This window comes from Sceloporus occidentalis, unplaced genomic scaffold, assembly GCF_023333645.1.
Source record: "Sceloporus occidentalis isolate IW3139 unplaced genomic scaffold, rSceOcc1.0.p SCAF_1, whole genome shotgun sequence".
NCBI lineage: Eukaryota > Metazoa > Chordata > Lepidosauria > Squamata > Phrynosomatidae > Sceloporus > Sceloporus occidentalis.
In genome coordinates this window covers 265,487,810-265,507,261 of record NW_028316981.1, presented here as the reverse complement: position 1 = coordinate 265,507,261, position 19,452 = coordinate 265,487,810, and the positions used below count along the sequence as shown (strand labels likewise).

General features: G+C 41.1%; 1 protein-coding gene across 1 annotated transcript in view; it reads right to left on the bottom strand.

The window, feature by feature from the left end:
• LOC149323842 (multiple C2 and transmembrane domain-containing protein 1-like) overlaps positions 1-19,452 on the bottom strand; it is a 253,115-nt gene that overhangs the window by 168,727 nt on the left and 64,936 nt on the right. Inside the window, exons 2-4 of the mRNA XM_089482469.1 lie at positions 17,216-17,330; positions 1,635-1,777; positions 760-839 (exon numbers count right to left, since the gene is read on the bottom strand). Coding sequence (XP_089338595.1) covers positions 760-839; positions 1,635-1,777; positions 17,216-17,330 — 338 coding nt within the window. The remainder of the gene's footprint in view (positions 1-759; positions 840-1,634; positions 1,778-17,215; positions 17,331-19,452) is intronic.

Here is a 19,452-nt window from a genome sequence, read left to right as displayed (position 1 = left end):
TGATCTAGGAGCTTGTGTACCTCATTCCCTATTATCTGTTTCACACTGAGAATTTAGGGAATGCCCTGCTCTGTATGCTGGCATTTGACAAAAAAGAATGGTAACCTTCTGAATGGATGGCATCCATTATGTGGAATATACTACCTAAGAAAGCACATCTGAGACATCTATTGGGATTAATACAATAATGGCCCAGAGTGCTGTAGATATCTGAGTGCTGGACTAGGGCATCCTAGTGATTAACATTAAAGCTAATAAACAATGGCACAAACAACTGTAGACAGAGGCCACCATCAGAAATGCATTGTGTTATCTTCTCCTGGAGATGACTTTAGAGAAAAAAGTCAAATTAAACAAAAAGTCTGACAAAACCTTAAATGTATATAGGGAGATCTTGTAGCACCTTTCAGACTAACTGAAATAAAGAAGTTGGCAGCATGAGCTTTCGTAGACTTCAGTCTACTTCCTCAGATGCATTGCATTTTGTAGACTGAAGTCTACAAAAGCTCATGCTGCCAACTTCTTTATTTCAGTTAGTCTCAAAGGTGCTACAAGATCTCTCTACATACTGATTCTACAGATTAACTATATCTTTGAATTCTACCACTATGGAAAAAAACCTTAAATGATCACTCACAAGAGCAGTAACTAGTGATAACACCACAATCATCCTGACATTCCCAAGATGAGGTAGAGCAAGAAGAAGCCAGGGAGAATCAAACTTTATTGATATAATTCAACAGTTTTACAGCACAGTACCTGTTTTGTTCTAGTGAATTCAGATCCAAAAAAGCTGACCCTATAAAGTCATCTTGAAGCCCAAAGTCATAATCAAATACCTAAAAAAGTAGATAATAGACAAAAATTGAGAAAAGTAGTTTGGCAGGTTACACTCAGAATTGGGAATATTAGCAAAACCAAACTTTATACAACCTGTCAGATGAATACTGTCTATACAAGGAGATCTTTCAGCTGAGCATTAAAGTACAAATTGGTAGTACTCGCAGACCTGCAGCTGGGTTTTTTTAAAAAACTGAGGTTTAAATTTCAATTGTGCTACTCACTTTTCAGTTGAAATAGTACCATTTTCCTAAAATTAATCTATAGTCCTCCCTTCATTCTCGCAGTCTTCAGACCTGTGTCCCTCGCTTATGTGCAAAGGATGACTGGAGGGAGAATGAATGGGGCACATGCCTGCAGTGCGTATGAAAAAGGAGGGGTGACTGTATATTTCAGAGAATATTTCAAATACAGCGGGTCTGTGCCATTTGCGGGGGATCTGTTCCAGAACACCCTGCATAAGGCAAGTTCCACGTACGCTCGAGCCCCATTCAACATAATGGGGCTCATGTATGCCATGCCATGCTGCGAGTGCACCACTCGTACATGTGCCATTTCCTTTAGGTTGTGCAGCGCTGAAAGGCACGTATGGGGTGCCTGCGTATGATGCAGGCACACTGTATTTGTGCTCTAAACAGTTTTGAGACACATTAACAAGCAAAGGCAAGATGTAACTTTTGTTAAGAATAAAGTTTGCTACAGAGACATTAACATAAAATTCCATTGGAATGTTGATATGGCATGATTTAACACAATATTTTTACTACTTTTAAGGAAAATTGAATGGGGCTTACCTTTATATACAGTTGTTCCCGTAGATGTTCAATAATAATGGAAGTTCCTTCTTCCCATACAGGATTAAGTGTTTTCTGGATTGTTTTGCTTCTGAAAAATTCTTTCCCACCAATTTTAAACTTGACATATGGATCACTTGTCCCTGAAACAATAATGAAAGTTATACGTAATATGTATGCCTCTGTTTTGAAACAAAAAGTGAGACTGTCTTTTTTTTCTTTTGGAGGACTAGATAGTCTAATATTTTAAATTTTATGAAAAATTGAGTTGTGAAACTATGGCAGATAATGATGATGCATAAACTGACCTCACAAATATGAGGCATTAGATTCTAAAGTGGAAGTTATTGTTTCATAATATGTTGAGTCCCTTGAATATTGCTCAAAGATTCAAATTGCACTATCACATAATGACACTACAAATAATACCTCCTCACAGCTAATCATGTGTATGAAGCTCTTTTATAATACTTTTAGGGGCTGTGCAGACCACCCCTAAGAGGTGGGCTGCAACCACCTCTATTTTCACCAGATTGGGGCCGCGGCAACAGCATGCCACCAACCTGGCCTTTGCAGGGCGCAAAACGGAGCTTCAAAAAGTGGCTCCTTTTTGTGCCCTGCAAAAGGCACGATAGCCATGCTGCCGCCGCTTTACCACACTCCTTCAGCGCTGCATTGTGCAGACACAGTGTCAAAGGAGCACCGTGATGCTGTGCGCTGTGTGCATCATGCTGCCTGGGGGGCGGAGTCGGGACATATGTCATGTGGGCACCACACCCTAACTCCACCCCCAAGCTGGCCTTTAAGGACAATCTGCACAGGGCCTCAGTCTTCTGAATTAACCCTTGAAACCTGTTTTAGTAACTTTAATGTGATAGGTTTGGTGCAAGTTTATGGATTGCTCTTATATCATTTTATTCAGTTTGTTACTAATTTATCTCTGAATTCTTTTACTTAGTCTTTTTGTTTACATTTGTTTTCTATGCAAAACAGAGGTCATGGAACATGATGTGAAATATTCGTTATTTAAATGAAAAAAACAAATCTCTCCCAACCTAAGGTTAGCATTTTTTTAAGTTATCCCCAGTTTTAACATCAATTGCTCTAATAATGAAATACACATTTAAGCTTTTAAACCAAAATATCAATTTCTCAGGACTGTAAAAAACTAAAACAAAACAGCTTATATTTGTAAAGATGATCCTTTCAGAAGTCCATTCATTTCCCTGTGTTTTTAAATTAAGTGTGCACAGAAATATATCAGAGAGCTTTTTTGCCACTGATATTATTAGCACCCTCCTATAATTTTAATTTAATACATATTTTAATACATAGTATGTATCACTTATTTGATTTTTTCTTCTTCTCAAGAATAAAGTACACTAGTATAAACATAATGCCCCTTTTAATTACTGAGATAACTTTCTGATTTGTGGTTAAGTGCCTCAAAGCCAATTTTAACTTATGGCAAAGCTATCACATGATTTTCCTTTTCTCCTAAGGGTCAGGAAGTGGGTTTCCATGGGTGAACAGGGATTTGAACCCTGGCCTCCAAGACTCCTAGTTTAACACTCAGATTACATCATGATGGCACGTGGTGGCTAATTTCCAGACAGATCTTTGCAAATAATGCTGTTGCTTTCTTCCTTTTCCAATCATAAAATAGCTTTTATTTATATTTATAGTCCACCTTTCCTCTACTGAGCGCAAGACTTGTGTACATAGCTTGCGTCCTTTCCACACTTGTCTTCACAATACCTCTATGAGGTAGATCAAGATGAGCAAGTGCATGACTAGCCTAAAGTCACCTGGTGAGTTTGATGGCTCATTAGAGACTTGAACTTGAATCTCTGAAGTGGCAGCCCAGCACTTTACCCAACACACATGACCCAACAGTTTACTGGGCAATAGAGCTAATTGTGTGTCTCCATTATTTAGGTTATTGTTGGGCAATCTGTTGCTCTGTAGATGTTGTTTGACATGACTGGTAAGCTAACTACTTATGCATATCGTGTTTAACATAGCTTCTATTTGTAGCATGGTAGCTTTCATAGAAAGTTATCTCAAGGGAGACATGAGCAGGGTTCTTGATGACTGGGTCTTTTGGAGGTCTCTCATTCATAGGGTTGCTCTACATCAAATTTGACTTGATAGTAAACAACAGAAATGTCAAGGCTATTCAGAAACTCAAATGATTGACCTGTTTCATTTGTGTATTGATCCTAGATTTTTTTATTATTATTTTGAAAAGATCTTATCAGAATATTTGATACTGTAGTAAGAAAGACACGGAGTGAGAATGTGTATATTAGTACTGGCTGGCTGGAAAATGATGATGTATTAGAAAACCATTGCATTCTCTCTCCCCTTCCTCAGATAGATAGGTTTTTCCCTGCATGTTTTCTCTGTATTTGCATGCCATTTGGTCCTGCTGGATTACAGGGGCAATAAACACCTTTGTAAATTGGTACGCACACCATGTGATTCAGCTAACTTCCTTAGGAAGTTCTCAGACACAAAACGATCTCCCCTGCTTTCTCCTGGTCTCCCATCTCCATGCTCTCTCAACTTTCTTCCAGAAGATGGTGATATAAAGATTTCTTCTTTTACCTGAACTATTCATTAAATAGGTTAGGATGCAGCTTCCGTGCATATGTAGATTTAAGCCATTAGTAAAGTTTTGTTTTTAAACATGAAGCTATTTGTGTCAGCCTCAGTTCTTAGAGAAGCATTGTTAAACAAAGACTGCTTTCTGCTGCTCTGCTGATTTAAAAGCTAGACTCTAACAAGCTTGGCTTTGATATTTTTTGATATTTTGTTTCCTTAACAAAGGCTGAAGGGAAACTTGAATTTCCCCCACATGATGCCTGCCATGATTCAGGTTGCATCAATATATTACTATAAGAAGTATTCTTCCAGCCATAAGCAAAATTACATGATACATGCATGGCTCTGGTGGTGCTAGATTACTTGTGCAAATATATCCTAAGAGTTAATATATATGAAACACAAATGAATGGGACTCCCATTCATTTCCATTTTGACCCACAATTTACATATTAATTCAATTAGACATGTCAAACTAACTGAATATACATGTTAGTCCCGTTCCACTCCTATGAAAAGAATGTCTAAAAATTCAAGCATTCTGTTTTAACTACAGTGAGATTTTGCAGTCTGAAGAGTAATGGTATACAATAGGTACAGTGGTAAACATCGTTCTAAGCACATGGGGGCAGTATCTTCCCAGTTAGACTTGGCAGCTCAGTTTTTACAGTCCTGCAGACTACAGACACATGGTGGCACTATCTTCCTATTAGAATCAGCAGCTAAATTACTTCCACTTTGAACAAAGGGGGAAGAAGGAGGTTCTTCACAGAACTCATTTAAGACATGATGAACTGCTGCCAATCTGCAGCTGGTTTTCATGTCAATTGTTGTGCCACCTACAGCACTGCTAACCCACAACAGAGAAAACACCAGTGGTGCCAAAACAAAAAGCAAGCAGGATTGTATGAATGGAATAATGTATTAAAAACATATGCAATACAGAGTTCTATATTCAAAACATAAATACAGTTAAAAACATATACAACACATAGAATAATTTAGTCAAAACATACATAAAATACACAGATTTCCAGATAATATTCACTTCAACCAAAAGAGTCTTCATCAAAGTATGGAAAGAAAGCCTCTGTCAGTGTATACAGGCTGAGTCTCCCTTATCTGGGATTTAGAGGAAAGATGTATGGAAATGTGAAAAGCACAGGTGTTTATCATTACCTTAACTGGCGTTGTTGTTGTTGTTGTTGTTGTTGTTGTTGTGTTTTCAAGTTGTTTCTGACTTATGGTGGCCTTGAGGTGAACCTATCATGGGATTTTCTTAGCAAGATTTCTTCAGAGGTGGTTTGCTCTTAACTTCCTCTGTGGCTGAGAGCATGTGACTTGCCCAGAGTAACCCAGTGTGTTTCCATGGCTGAGCAGAGATTTGACCCTGGATCTTAGTCCAACATTTAAATCACTACACCACACTGGATCTTTAATGGCATTACCAGACAGAACAGGGTGACAGAACAGGCATCTAAGTACAAATTAGTTGCTTTTGCAACTAATGCACATTTTGATGAAAAGTCATATAGATGAAAAATGTTATGACAGAATGTTTCCTAGTTATAATATGATATTTATTCTGTGTCTCTGAATGAATCCAGACCATACTTTTTCTTGTGAATGTCGTGTGAATCAAACAGCAGTCACTCTCAGAGGTTTGTTTTGATTGGAGGGGGGAGGGGACTGATGGAAATACCACTGGAAGTGTTTGTTCGTGATCATATGTTAATATTCATCTTTTATTTCTACTGTATTATTAATTTACATGTCTACTTAATATGGTTTCCCTCTCCCTTTTAATTCACGCACCAATTCCATAAGGTAGATTTGCTGAGAGGCAATGGTAAGCCATGTTCATATGGTCTCCCTGTCCTGAGTCCAGCACATTAAACATTACTCTATACTTGTTCTCTGTAACTGTAAATAATTGTATGAAGATTGAAACATAGTAGAAAAATTGCAACAATTGTTGCGTCTCATTTGTATAATTATAATGAAGATTGGAGTAATATGCATAATCAGAATAATATGCAAATTAGATGTCAGGATTTGAGAAATATCACAAGCCTATGCATACACCAACTTTTAGGCAAAAACAATATTTAGGATAACGTTCCAGTGTTTGTTGCAAGCAACATTATTAATAGTTTGAAACCTTTTTCAGTTTTCTAGCCTTTGTTTATTAATGTTATTTTTTCATTCAATAGCTCATACACCGCTAAAATCTTGGTCTAATTGGAAACTCATTAAGCTCTATCAGTCTTTCTTTGATATGCGCAGCTCCTTCTGCCTATTTCTGTGCAGTTGAGCAGTTCAGAATCCACACCCAGTTTAATAGATGCAGCAATTTATAACTCTCAGAGCTATCATTTCGGTTTGTGAGTTAGTTTAATAGTAATCACTGAACAAAATTCAGGGCTTTTCACAAATATATAGGCTGACCTCCACTGACAACTGCTTCACAGGATTTGAGATGGAAACTATGGGTTGTATCTGACAGAAATGGATGGTTCCCCTGAAGTAGTTCATACTTTAATCCTAGCTTATCACAAAGAAAACTACTACCTTCAGGACAGTAATTTTGCTGGAATGATATCAACTAGGATAGTCATGAAACAACTTTAAAAGCACAAAGCAATATAAGACTGCCAAAGCAGAAATAGCAGAAAGGCACTGGAGGGTTCAAGAAGGTAGGAAGAAGTCAAAATAAAAGCAATTAGAATTAACTTAGCGTGGAATTTATAATGGAATTCAGTACACTGTAGCAGTCACAGTGCTGGGCCAGTTGGTACATCTTGTTTTACCAACCTCACAGGGTTGTTGTGAGGATGAAAACAGGGGTACTGCACCTTGATCTTTTTCTACTACAGACCCAGGGCAGCTCCATGGTGTACCCCTCAGTAGATCCCAGATTTTAAGGCAGTAAAGCAAACTGAGAGATTTCTAGAACACAAGTGAGGAAAACGCCAAGCAAAGGACGTTATCAGTCAAGGGAAATTGGAAGTATAATCCCATGGCAATCCGAACGCAATCATGGGGTTTACCGTTATTGCATGATAGACTACCACATGCAATTTCGGGCAATGGGAAGTCAGTCCGAACACAATTCAAATTCACATAAATTAGTTGAACTAGCAAATTCATGTGAATGCGTTCTAGCCCCACTTTCTTTTCATTCGAAATTAAGAAAAATTCCTCCCGTGTGATGAACTCCAAAGACAACTGAATGCTTGTCTGTACCCCCTGTAAAGCATACTCAATGACAGTTAAGGCAGTGAAGAAATGTTTGTTTGCTGCCTCCCCTGCACCCTCTATATCCCATTCAGCTGTTTACATAATGCCTTTAAGCTGATTATGAAAGTTAATGGCTACATCCCGTTTGACACCATTTTAACTGCCATGGATCAATTCTATGGAATTCTGAGTTTTGTCATTTGTTGGGGCTCCAGAGCTCTCTGACAGAGAAAGCTAAATATCTGACAAAACTACAAATTCCAGAATTTTATAGCATTGAGCTGTGGCAGATAAAGTGGTGTCAGACTTGATTATTTCTGCAGTGCAGATGCGGCCTGAGTGTCCCACTGTGACCTTTTTGGCAAGGCATTTTTGAGCATAGTATCTCTTCAATCCACTGGAACCTTGAGGTTATTATCGTGGTATATAGGTCTCAAGAGTTTTCCAAAGTACGATTTCGTCAATTTTTATTGGATGGATTTTATTGGATAAGTTTCAATTAATATAGCAAGAAGTTGTGAACAAATTACATGTATATAATCGAATGACCACTGGCCATTTGGATTCTTGTCCCATAGCCCTCCTGGCTGGTAAAATCTAGTAGGATGAGGACAGCTTATTGGACCAAAGAGGTAATTAATGCCTCTTCGTGTTAAGGAATAAAGGAATCATAGGCCCAAAACACATGGGCCTAAAGAAGCAGCTTCCGGCTGCTTTGGGGGTGAGGCGTTTGCATGACACATGCCACCAAAACAGCCAGAAGCCGCTCTGCTCCCACCACCAAAAAGGAGCAGTTTAAATTCCAGCTCCTTGCAGTGGCCAGCTTGGGACCACAACAATGCTCATAAAGTTGTCCTTGACTACCTCAAACAGGAGAAGGTACAAATTTTAAGAAATTTTCAAACTGTAAATGTCATAATTCTTAAAATCCGACTTTCAAAAATTAAATTCAGCAAGGCAGCAAGAAACAATATAAATGCCTTTCTAAAACAGTAAAGTTTTTGCCAAAGTAGAGGTGGTTGGTCTGTAATGGGAATTCTGGGACACATACAATGTTCTTCAAGGACAGGTTCCAATTGGCAGACAGACTCATGCAGAAAAAACTATTCTAGTCTCAAACAATTCAAGACATTAAAGGCAAGGATCAGCACTTTGAATTGTTACCAGAATAAAGAGGAATGCCAGTCCAGCTCTTCTGACAATGTTTCTAGTATTTCCTATGTGCAACCCTACACTGCCACACTCTGGAACAATGTTACTTTCTGAGACATCCCTATGTAAGGCACACTGCTATAATCCAGATGTGGTATCAATAAGACATGTTGATAATGGTCATTGCAATAGACAGATTTGTCTTGAATTTTAACGTATAAGATTCCCAAAGGCAGAGTTGCAATCTGACAATCGCCACACAGAGGAAAAATGCAAAATAAAATGTACTCACATTGTTTTCAACGGGATATTATCAATAATCAGGGCACAGAAAATCAACTTCATAACAAGTACAGTCATCCCACCATATCCACAGATCTTTTATCCATGGATTCAAGCATCCACAGCTTGAAAATATTTTAAAAATATATACAGTTCAATAAGGGAACCTTGATTTTGCAGTTTTATATAAGGAGCATCATTTTACTGTGTCATTGTATTTAATAGAATTTGAGCATCCATGGATTTTGGTATCCACAGGGGATCCTGGAACCAAACCCCACTGGATAACAAGGGTCCACTGTAACTTGGCTAACATGTCACAGCTTTGATTCTTGATCTTGTCATTGAGAATTACCACCCTAGCAAGCAGCCTTATTTCATGTTGTGATTCAGCTTACTTTTAAACATTGCTATAATCATGATCATTTCATAGGATAAAAATGTATTAATTTACAGAACAGTTTGGCAAGTCCTGCTTTATGATATATATTAAAAATAGGAATGAATCACTGAGAATTCATATAATGCTGTTTTCCCATTGCCATTCAATCAAGGTCAGTATTGGAACTATTTGAGACAGTTTGTTATTTGCTGCAATATAGATAAAAGTGATTTAGAAGATGTTAAGCCTATTACAATGACTAGAATATCACACTGAATTATTTCTCATTATACTCCCAAGGCATCATCTCTGAAGCAAATGAAATCCATAGTACTAGGATTATCTAAACACCAATAAAATGAGATTTACTGCTCCTGCTGAAGACATCCTTAACATAAAACCTGACATATTCACAACTAGTAATTTTACATGCCTGTGACATCTAAAAAATCAAAGGCTACCAAGACCAGATTAGTAACTTATCCAGCACGACAGCAATTCAGAGCTGCTTCAATATAAAAAGAGGCATAACATTAAAAAACAAAAACAAAGAATCACAGCAGGTTTTTTCCTGCTTCACAAAAGTACTCAGCAGCAAAGGTAAGAGCTAATTAAATACTGGTTGAAGCTGTCAATCTTGCTGTACTCCCTATCTCACCACTTTCATTTTAGGCATCCAGGTATAGAACACTTGGCTTTTTTTCAAACATAGGGTCTAATATGAACTGGAGAAATAATGCAGTTGGATACCATTTTAATTGCAATGGCTCGATGCTATTGAATTCTAGGATTTGTAATTTGTTGTAGCACCAGAGATCTCTGACAGAGGTTAAATATGTCACAAAACTACAAATTCCAGATTTCCATAGAATTGAGTCTTGACAGATAAAGCAGCATGCAACCACATTATTTCTGTAGTGCAGACTAGAAAATAGGTGATTATGGAAGCCAACCAGGAGCCAAAACTGTTAGACTGAATCTGTTTTAGTCATAGAGGCTAAACAGACCAGCCAAAAGGGCCAGTATTAACTCCACCCCAAGCCACTGTCATGCTGCCTGCCTGACCTCACAGTAGGTGTTGTTATGGCACTCTTTTCGCACAGCATTCAGATGCCATATGCCAAACGGAGCACCAAAAAGTGCCACTGTGGCAACAAAGGCACCCTTTTTCTGCTCCCCAAAGAAGCGGCATCTTGATGCTTCTTTTGGGATCAAAAAATGCTGGATTGGAGCCACGACGTGCGGTTGCTGCAGTCCCAATCCAGTGCTCAAAGGGGCGGCAGCCATTTGGGCTGTTTATTTTCCCCCGTAGATACTTTTGTCTGTTAGATCCAGTTTGCTATATGGCTTAAGAATGAATAGGGAATCTGTATTCTCTTACAAACATATATACTTTAAAAAGCAAATGGACTGCATATAAACAAGGGGAAATTACACAAATTCAACCTAGACAATGATAGACAAATTCAACCTAGACAAAATAGTTAAAGAATTCCCATACCTTGGATAAAACATTGATCAGAACAGAGACCACAGTCAAGAAAATAAGAAGACTAGGAATGGGAAGTGCAGTTATGAAAGAACTATACAAGATCCTAAAGTGTAAAGATATACAACTGAACATTAAAGTTAGAATAATCCAACCCACTGTATTTCCCATCACCATGTATAGATGTGAGAGCTGCACAGTGAAAAAAGTGGGTAAGAAGAAAATCATTTCTTTTGGTGGTGCTGGAAAAGAGGGCTGAGGATATCATGGACAGCCAAAAATACAAATAAGAATCAAAGGGGAGGGAAACAACAAGGGTGTTACGGTGGGAGTCTACTACAGACCCCCAAGTCAGACTGAGGAATTGGATGATATCTTTCTAGAACAGATGACCACACAGTCAGAAAAGAGAGATGTAGTAGTGATGGGCGACTTCAACTATCCTGATATTTGCTGGAAGTCAAACTCAGCAAAATCCTCAAGTTCTAGCAAATTCCTCACTTGCCTGGAAGACAATTTCATGGTTCAAAAGGTGGAAGAGGCAACAAGGGGGTCAGCTATTTTAGATCTGATCCTAACCAACAAGGATGACTTGGTTAATGGGGTGCAAGTGGTGGGATCATTAGGTGGAAGTGACCATGTTCTCCTGGAGTTTGTAATACAGTGGAAAGGAGAAGCCAGGCAGAGTCAGACACGCATCCTAGACTTTAGGAGAGCGGATTTCAGTAAACTTAGAGAAGTATTGAGGGCGATTCCATGGTCAGAGATACTAAAAGATAAAGGAGTTCAGGACGGATGGGACTTTCTCAAAAGGGAGATACTGAAGATACAATTTCAAACAGTTCCAGTGAGAAAGAAAAATGGGAGGTGTCTCAAGAAACCAGGATGGATGACTAAGGAACTTTCAACTGAGCTAAGTTTGAAACAGAACATGTATAAGAAATGGAAAAAGGGGGAAATCACGAAAAAGGAATTCAAAGAAATAGCAGGCATGTGTAGGGGTAAAGTCAGAAAAGCTAAAGCACAGAATGAACTCAGGCTTGCTAGAGAGGTTAAGAACAATAAAAAGGGCTTTTTTGGATCTGTCCGCAGCAAGAGGAAGAAGAAGGAAACGGTAGGGCCACTGCGTGGAGAAGATGGCAAAATGCTAACAGGAGATAGAGAAAAGGCAGAATTACTCAACACCTTCTTTGCCTCAGTCTTCTCAGAAAAGGAAAAGGGTGCTCAACCTGAGGATAATGGAGCAGAGGACAGAATAGGGGAATTTCAGCACAGAATAAGTAAAGAGATAGTAGAGGAACACCCCTGCTCTTTATATTGCCACGGTGGGATGGGGGGAGGAACTGGTGGCGGGGAATGCACAGGCTGGGGAGGGAAGGGATAACATCGTGTTGAGCGGAGCTCCTATTGAGGTAGTGTGGGGCAAGGGGAGGTATGGCGGTGGGAGAAGGGGCTTACGTTCCAGGGGAAGGAGGGATCGATGCATCATATCTATCCCTCCTTCCGGTCCCCCTCCCAACCAAAGGAACCTGAGGGTCGCTCCAACCGTGCCACAAACCCTGTCACTGCTCCTGTGCAATGCCAGGTCAATCAATAACAAGACCCACATCCTCCACGACCTTGTGGAGGACTCAAAATGTGACCTGGCTTGCATTACCGAGACCTGGCTAGGGCCTGAAGGGGATGCTGTGTGGGCTCAGGCCCTGCCTGCTGGGTTCTCGGTGAAGGACCAGCGCAGGTTAGGTGGGCGGGGGGGTGTGTGGCCTTGATACATAGGAACACCGTGTCCCTCATCAGGAACCACATCCGACAGACGTCCCATATTGAGTGTATCTACCTGACCCTAAAGGCTAGGGACAGTCTAGGGATTCTGTTAGTGTATCGGCCACCCCGTGCATTAGCGGACTCCCTTAACGAGCTGACACAGTTGGTCGCAGAGCTGATGTTGGAGACGCCCAGGCTTCTTGTCCTGGGCGACCTCAACATCCCTCTTGCGGCCAGCTATGTTCCATCCGGTGCGGCTCGGGAATTCATGGAAACCATGGCAGCCATGGGCCTGTCCCAGCTGATACAGGGTCCCACACATTGTGCAGGTAATACTCTCGATTTGGTCTTCTGTTCGGATGCGGAAAATCCGTGGGCGGAAATAGTTAATATTTCCCCCTTGTCATGGACGGATCATTTCCTGGTAGAGGCAAAAATCAAGGTCTCTACCCAGATCCCCCCCGGGGGTGGTGGACCTATTCGGATGGTCCACCCTCGAAGGCTGATGGAACCTGGAAGGTTCCAAGAGGCCTTAGAGGGGCTCATGGTTGGTAGCGACGGCGATTCTGTTGATGCCCTCACCGGTATCTGGAATACCGGTCTTTCAAGGGCTATACACAGTATCGCCCCGAAGCGCCCTCTCAGGCCCGCTTCCAAATGTAAGCCTTGGTATACGGAAGACCTCCGGGCAAGGAAGCGGGCACTGCGACGGCTAGAGTACCGTTGGCGGAAATACCTTTGCTTAGACGACAAGGCTCTCCTAGACCAACTGTTAGAGGACTACGGAGAGGCAATACGAGCAACAAAGAATTCGTTCTATGCTGCTCGCATTGCGTCCGCAGAGTCGCGTCCAGCAGAGTTGTTCAGGGTGGTCAGGGAGCTAACTCAGCTCCCCCCCTCCCTGAACCAGATCCTTGAACCTTCTAAGGCCTGCTGTGACCAATTTAACGACTTTTTTGCGGATAAAACCTCTCGGATAAGCGAAGGTCTTAACGCCGACATTCAAGCAAAACCTAGGGTAGAGGTGTCCAGAGCCTCCGTGGACTTTATTGTACTGGATCGATTTGAGTTGGTGAGTACCGATGATGTGGACAAGATCCTCGGAAGAGTTCGGAAGACGACCTGCTCTCTCGATCCCTGTCCCTCGTGGCTAGCGGCCCAGGGGGGACCGGCGGTAACTTCGTTGTTACGCCGGATTATTAATACATCTTTGAGGGAGGGCCAATTTCCATCAGAACTCAAATTGGCCATTGTAAAACCTATTCTGAAAAAGCCCTCCCTCGACCCCCTGGTATATAATAATTATCGGCCAGTTTCGCTGCTGCCATTTTTGGGGAAGGTGATCGAGAGGGCGGTTGCAATCCAACTTCAGGCGGTCTTGGATGAAACGGATTATCTAGACCCATTTCAAACTGGCTTCCGGGCGGGTTACGGGGTTGAGACGGCCATGGTCGCCTTGGTCGATGATCTCCGTCTGGGTATCGACAGGGGAAGCGTGTCCCTGCTGGTGCTCTTGGACATCTCAGCGGCTTTCGATACCATAGACCATGGTATCCTTCTGGGGCGCCTAGCGGAGGTGGGAATCGGGGGCACTGCGCTCCAGTGGTTCCGGTCCTACCTCTCTGGGAGGTCCCAGATGGTGCAGCTGGGAGACGTATGCTCCGACGAGAGGCCCCTTAAAACCGGGGTCCCTCAAGGGGCCATTCTGTCTCCCATGCTATTTAACATTTACATGAAACCGCTGGGAGAGGTCATCCGGAGACATGGGGCGCGGGGTTATCAGTACGCTGATGACACCCAAATTATTTTCTCTATGTCTCCGACTGATGCAGTGACTGGGGATGGTGTCTCTCCTCTCGTGGCCTGTCTGGAGTCAGTAATGGGCTGGATGAGGGAAAACTGACTCAAGCTGAATCCAGAGAAAACGGAGGTACTAGTGATAGGTTCCCCTGGTCCAGGAATGGCGGTGGTTCCACCTGTCCTGAACGGGGTCACGCTCCCTGTGAAGGACTCCGTGCGCAGTCTGGGGGTGCTTCTGGATTCGTCGCTTCACCTGACTGCTCAGGTGAGCGCGACGGTCAGGAGCACATGTTATCAGCTTCGGCTGATTCGCCAGCTGCGCCCATACCTGGCCCAGAGGGACCTTGAAACGATCGTACATGCTCTGGTAACCTCAAGATTGGATTTTTGCAATGTACTCTACATGGGGCAACCCTTATACCAAACTCGGAAGCTACAATTGGTGCAGAATATGGCAGCCCGGCTGGTCACTGGTGCTCCCAGGACCAGCCATATAACACCGATTTTAAAAGATCTTCACTGGCTGCCTATTCGCTTCCGAGCTCAATATAAGGCGTTGGTAATTACCTATAAAGCCCTAAATGGCTTGGGTCCAGGATACCTGAAGGACCGCCTCTCCCCATATATTCCGTCCCGCACCCTCAGAACATCTGGGCAGCAACTCCTGAAGGTGCCAGGGGCTAGGCTTTCTTCCGTCACTAAGCGGACGTTTTCCATCGCCGCCCCGGCCCTCTGGAATACGCTGCCCGTTGAGCTCCGCTCGACTACCTCCCTGGCCCAATTCAAGAAGGATTTAAAGACCTTCTTATTTCATCAAGCATTCCCCCCATGAACATCTTTTTAGGGCCTCCCTCCTCTTCCGTGGCCATGAGGAAGGGCTAATTGGGGTTTTATCCTTTTTATTGCTTTTATTGTTTTTTGATGCACTGTTTGCGCGCGATTTGTTGATTTATGTATTTTTCATTGTTGTAAACCGCCCTGATCTATGGAAGGCTGCGGTATATAAATAAAACTTTTATTTATTTATTTATTTATTATATTAATCTAAATGAATTTAAGTCTCCGGGACCAGATGAACTCCATCCAAGGGTATTAAAAGAACTGGCAAATGTAATATCCGAGCCATTGGCAATAATCTTTGAAAACTCGTGTAGAACAGGAGAAATCCCAGCAGACTGGAGGAGGGCAAATGTTGTCCCCATCTTCAAAAAGGGGAAAAAAGAGGATCCCAACAATTATCATCCAGTTAGTCTGACATCAGTTCTAGGAAAGATTCTGGAGCAGATCATTAAACAGAGAGTCTGTGAACATCTAGAAGGCAATGCCATAATCACAAAAAGTCAACATGGGTTTCAGAGAAACAAGTCATGCCAGACAAATCTAATCTCTTTCTTTGATAAAATTACCAGCTTGGTAGATGAAGGGAATGCTGTGGATGTAGTATATCTTGATTTCAGTAAGGCCTTTGACAAGGTTTCCCATGACATTCTTGCAAACAAGCTTGTAAAATGTGGGCTAGACAAAGGAACTGTTAAATGGATCTGTAATTGGTTGACCGGCCGAACCCAAAGGGTGCTCAACAATGGCTCCTTTTCATCCTGGAGAGAAGTGACCAGTGGGGTCCCACAGGGCTCTGTCCTGGGCCCAGTGCTATTCAACATCTTTATCAATGACCTGGATGACAGAATTGGGAGCATACTTATCAAATTTGCAGATGACACCAAATTAGGGGGAATAGCTAATACCCCAGAGGACAGGATCAAGATTCAAAATGACCTGAATAGACTAGAAAGCTGGGCCAAAGCTAACAAAATGAAATTCAACACAGAGAAATGTAAGGTATTGCACTTAGGGCGGAAAAATAAAATGCACAGATATAGGATGGGTGACACCTGGCTGAATGAAACTACGTGTGAAAGGGATCTAGGAGTCCAAGTAGACCACAAGTTGAACATGAGTCAACAGTGTGATGCGGCAGCTAAAAAGGCCAATGCTATTTTAGGCTGCATCAATAGAAGTATAGTGTCTAGATCAAGAGAAGTAATAGTGCCACTGTATTCTGCTTTGGTCAGGCCCCACCTAGAATATTGTGTCCAGTTCTGGGCGCCACAATTCAGAAAGGACATTGAGAAACTGGAGCGTGTCCAAAGGAGGGCGACAAAAATGGTGAAGGGTCTGGAAACCATGCCCTATGAGGAACGACTTAGGGAGCTGGGGATGTTTAGCCTGGAGAAAAGAAGGTTAAGAGGTGATATGATAGCCCTGTTTAAATATTTGAAAGGATGTCATATTGAGGAGGGAGCAAGCTTGTTTTCTGCTGCTCCAGAGAACAGGACCCGGAACAATGGATGCAAGCTACAGGAAAAGAGATTCCACCTGAACATTAGGAGGAACTTCCTGACAGTAAGGGCTGTTCGACAGTGGAATGCACTTCCTCGGAAGGTGATAGAGTCTCCTTCCTTGGAGGTCTTTAAACAGAGGCTGAATGGCCATCTGTCAGGGATGCTTTGATTTGGACTTCCTGCATGGCAGGGGGTTGGACTGGATGGCCCTAGTGGTCTCTTCCAACTCTACGATTCTATGATTCTATGATTCTAAGTGAGTTCTTGAGCAGATAAAGTTAGAAATTTATCTAGAAGCATGATTATCAAATTAAGGCTGTTACACTTTGGCCACATCAGGAGAAGGCACAACTCATTAGATAAGACAATAATGCTAGGAAAGGTGGAGGGCAGTAGAAAGAGAGGGAGATCACATGCCAGATGAATAGACTCAATTAGCAAGACTTAAGCAGAGAAACACCAAAAAAGATACTTTCCCAGTCAGATTTATATAAAAACAGTGTTTTTGTCACTATATTCTTACCTCTTCGATCACGAGCAGCTAAATTTTGACCTCTTTTTAATGTAATGTCCAACTGGTACATCCCGGGATCCGTTTGGGCTAATTCTGCATTACTTGTTCCAGCAGGATTGGTCCTCTGAAAAAAAGAAAATACATTCATGATGTCCCACATTTTTAATATCTTCTCATAAATCATCTAAGTGAAAATTTTGCAAAGTGAAGTTATATATCTTTGTAACTAGGGCATCAAGATTGCATGCCATTGTGGCTCATAACCCTCTTCCCAACTATAAGTAAAGGGTTTTCAAAAACTACATCCCAATGATGCTCATACTTAGGAACCTTGAATAGATCTAGTGCATTGCTCACAAAAGCTAAGTTATTTCATTCTATCAAGAATGACTTACTCCTGTCTTTTGTGAAAAGTGGCAAATAATTGAAAGATCAAAATGAAAATGTATTATTCTATGTCTTCAAGGATGAAGCCACATCTGTAAAAATAATTCAGGTCCATAGTTTTTTGTGGGTTTTTCGGGCTATGTTCAGGTCCACTTTGCAGTATTCTGCCCTGACCTCTCTCTGTTAATGCCACACCTACTTGTAATAAACAAGATTCAAATATGTTGGTCAGCACACATCTCTCCTAACCTAATTCAAATCAGTACAGAGCAGCTGCATTTCCCCCTCCTTCCCAGAAACATAAACCTAACAACCAATAGCCCATCTTGTGCTCCTGTCCATATTACTAACACCTTGCACACTCACTGGATGGCTCCCTATTCAACCTTTTCCCTCCTCACACCCTATGAGTAAGTGACGGATCTTTAAATGTCTACAGAGAGAGAGAGAGAGACCAAGATGCCAAGCACTGCTAATATGGAGAACTAGAATATATACATTTGGCAAGCTGAACAAATATTTAGATTAGCACGTTTAGAAAGTGGGAGTGGGGGAGACTGGAGAGGAAAGGAGGAAAACTGGGTTGGGATACAACTTCATCTATCCATGACCCTGGCCAGCAACCAACATACAACTTGCTGAAGTCTTTGGCTTTAAAGCAACATCTCCTCTGTGTTCAACTAGGAAGGTGGCGGCAGTCTCAAGGAGAAGAAATGGAATAGACAAACACAAGCAAGCACCCTACTAGAGAAACTAGGAGGGAAGGAGAGAATCAAGCTGTGGAAAGTGGCAACGACTACAGATTCATCACATAAGACACCTTAAACAAGCACGGAAATCCCACTGGAGAAGTCATTTCCTGACTGAGGGATTTATCTGAATCCCCTTAAGTCTTTAGCCTTAATGGATTTGATATTTTAGTAGAAACAAGACGAAGGTGGTTCAGACTCAGTACAAGAGCATAATTTTGCATTAAAAGAATGACCAATAGCAGGCCTTGTGCACATACAATTCTTCTCCCCCACCCTTTCCATAAGGATCTCTGGAGACTCTTATTTTGATTTTAGCTGATGATTACTGTATTTATTTATGTATATTCCACCTTTTCCACAGAACTGGGACTCAGTTATCAAAATTAAAACAAACACATATGGGTAAAACAAGATTTAAAATTATGGATAAAATATAATTAAATTATCTGTATAATTAACAATTTAAAACATTTCCATCAGAAAGCAAGAATTAAAAATAATACAGCAAATTATTAAAATCCATTTTCTAATAAACAGATAGCTTCCAGTGCCGGCTAGGGAAAAAAATACCTCCGACTTTGAACAGAAGGGTAAGAAGGACAGATTCATCTTAATCTCTGTAGGAAGGGAATTCAAGAGTTTGGAATCAGCACCTAGGAAGCTGAGTCTTGGGAGAGTAATACCCCGGTCAGTTCACTTACTGAATGACATACATATACCTGTAACAGAAGTCTATGTCAAGTGTTCCCAAGAACACATATTATTATTATTATTATTATTATTATTATTATTATTATTATTATTAACCTTTATTTATAAAGCGCTGTAAATTTACACAGTGCTGTACATACAATCTTTTAGTCAGACGGTTCCCTGCCCTCAGGTTTACAATCTAAAAAAAATAGTTAAATTAGTTCACTACAATTAATTTGTGTTATTTATATTTATAAACATCTGTTTCCATTAGAAAAAGTGGATAATTTTTAAGTATTCCAGATACCAGGATTCTTCCTCATTGCAAAGCTTTCAAATGAAAAATTGAAATTATATGTATATATAATAAATAATAATAATAAAATACAACTTTTATTTCTGCCCCACTTTTTG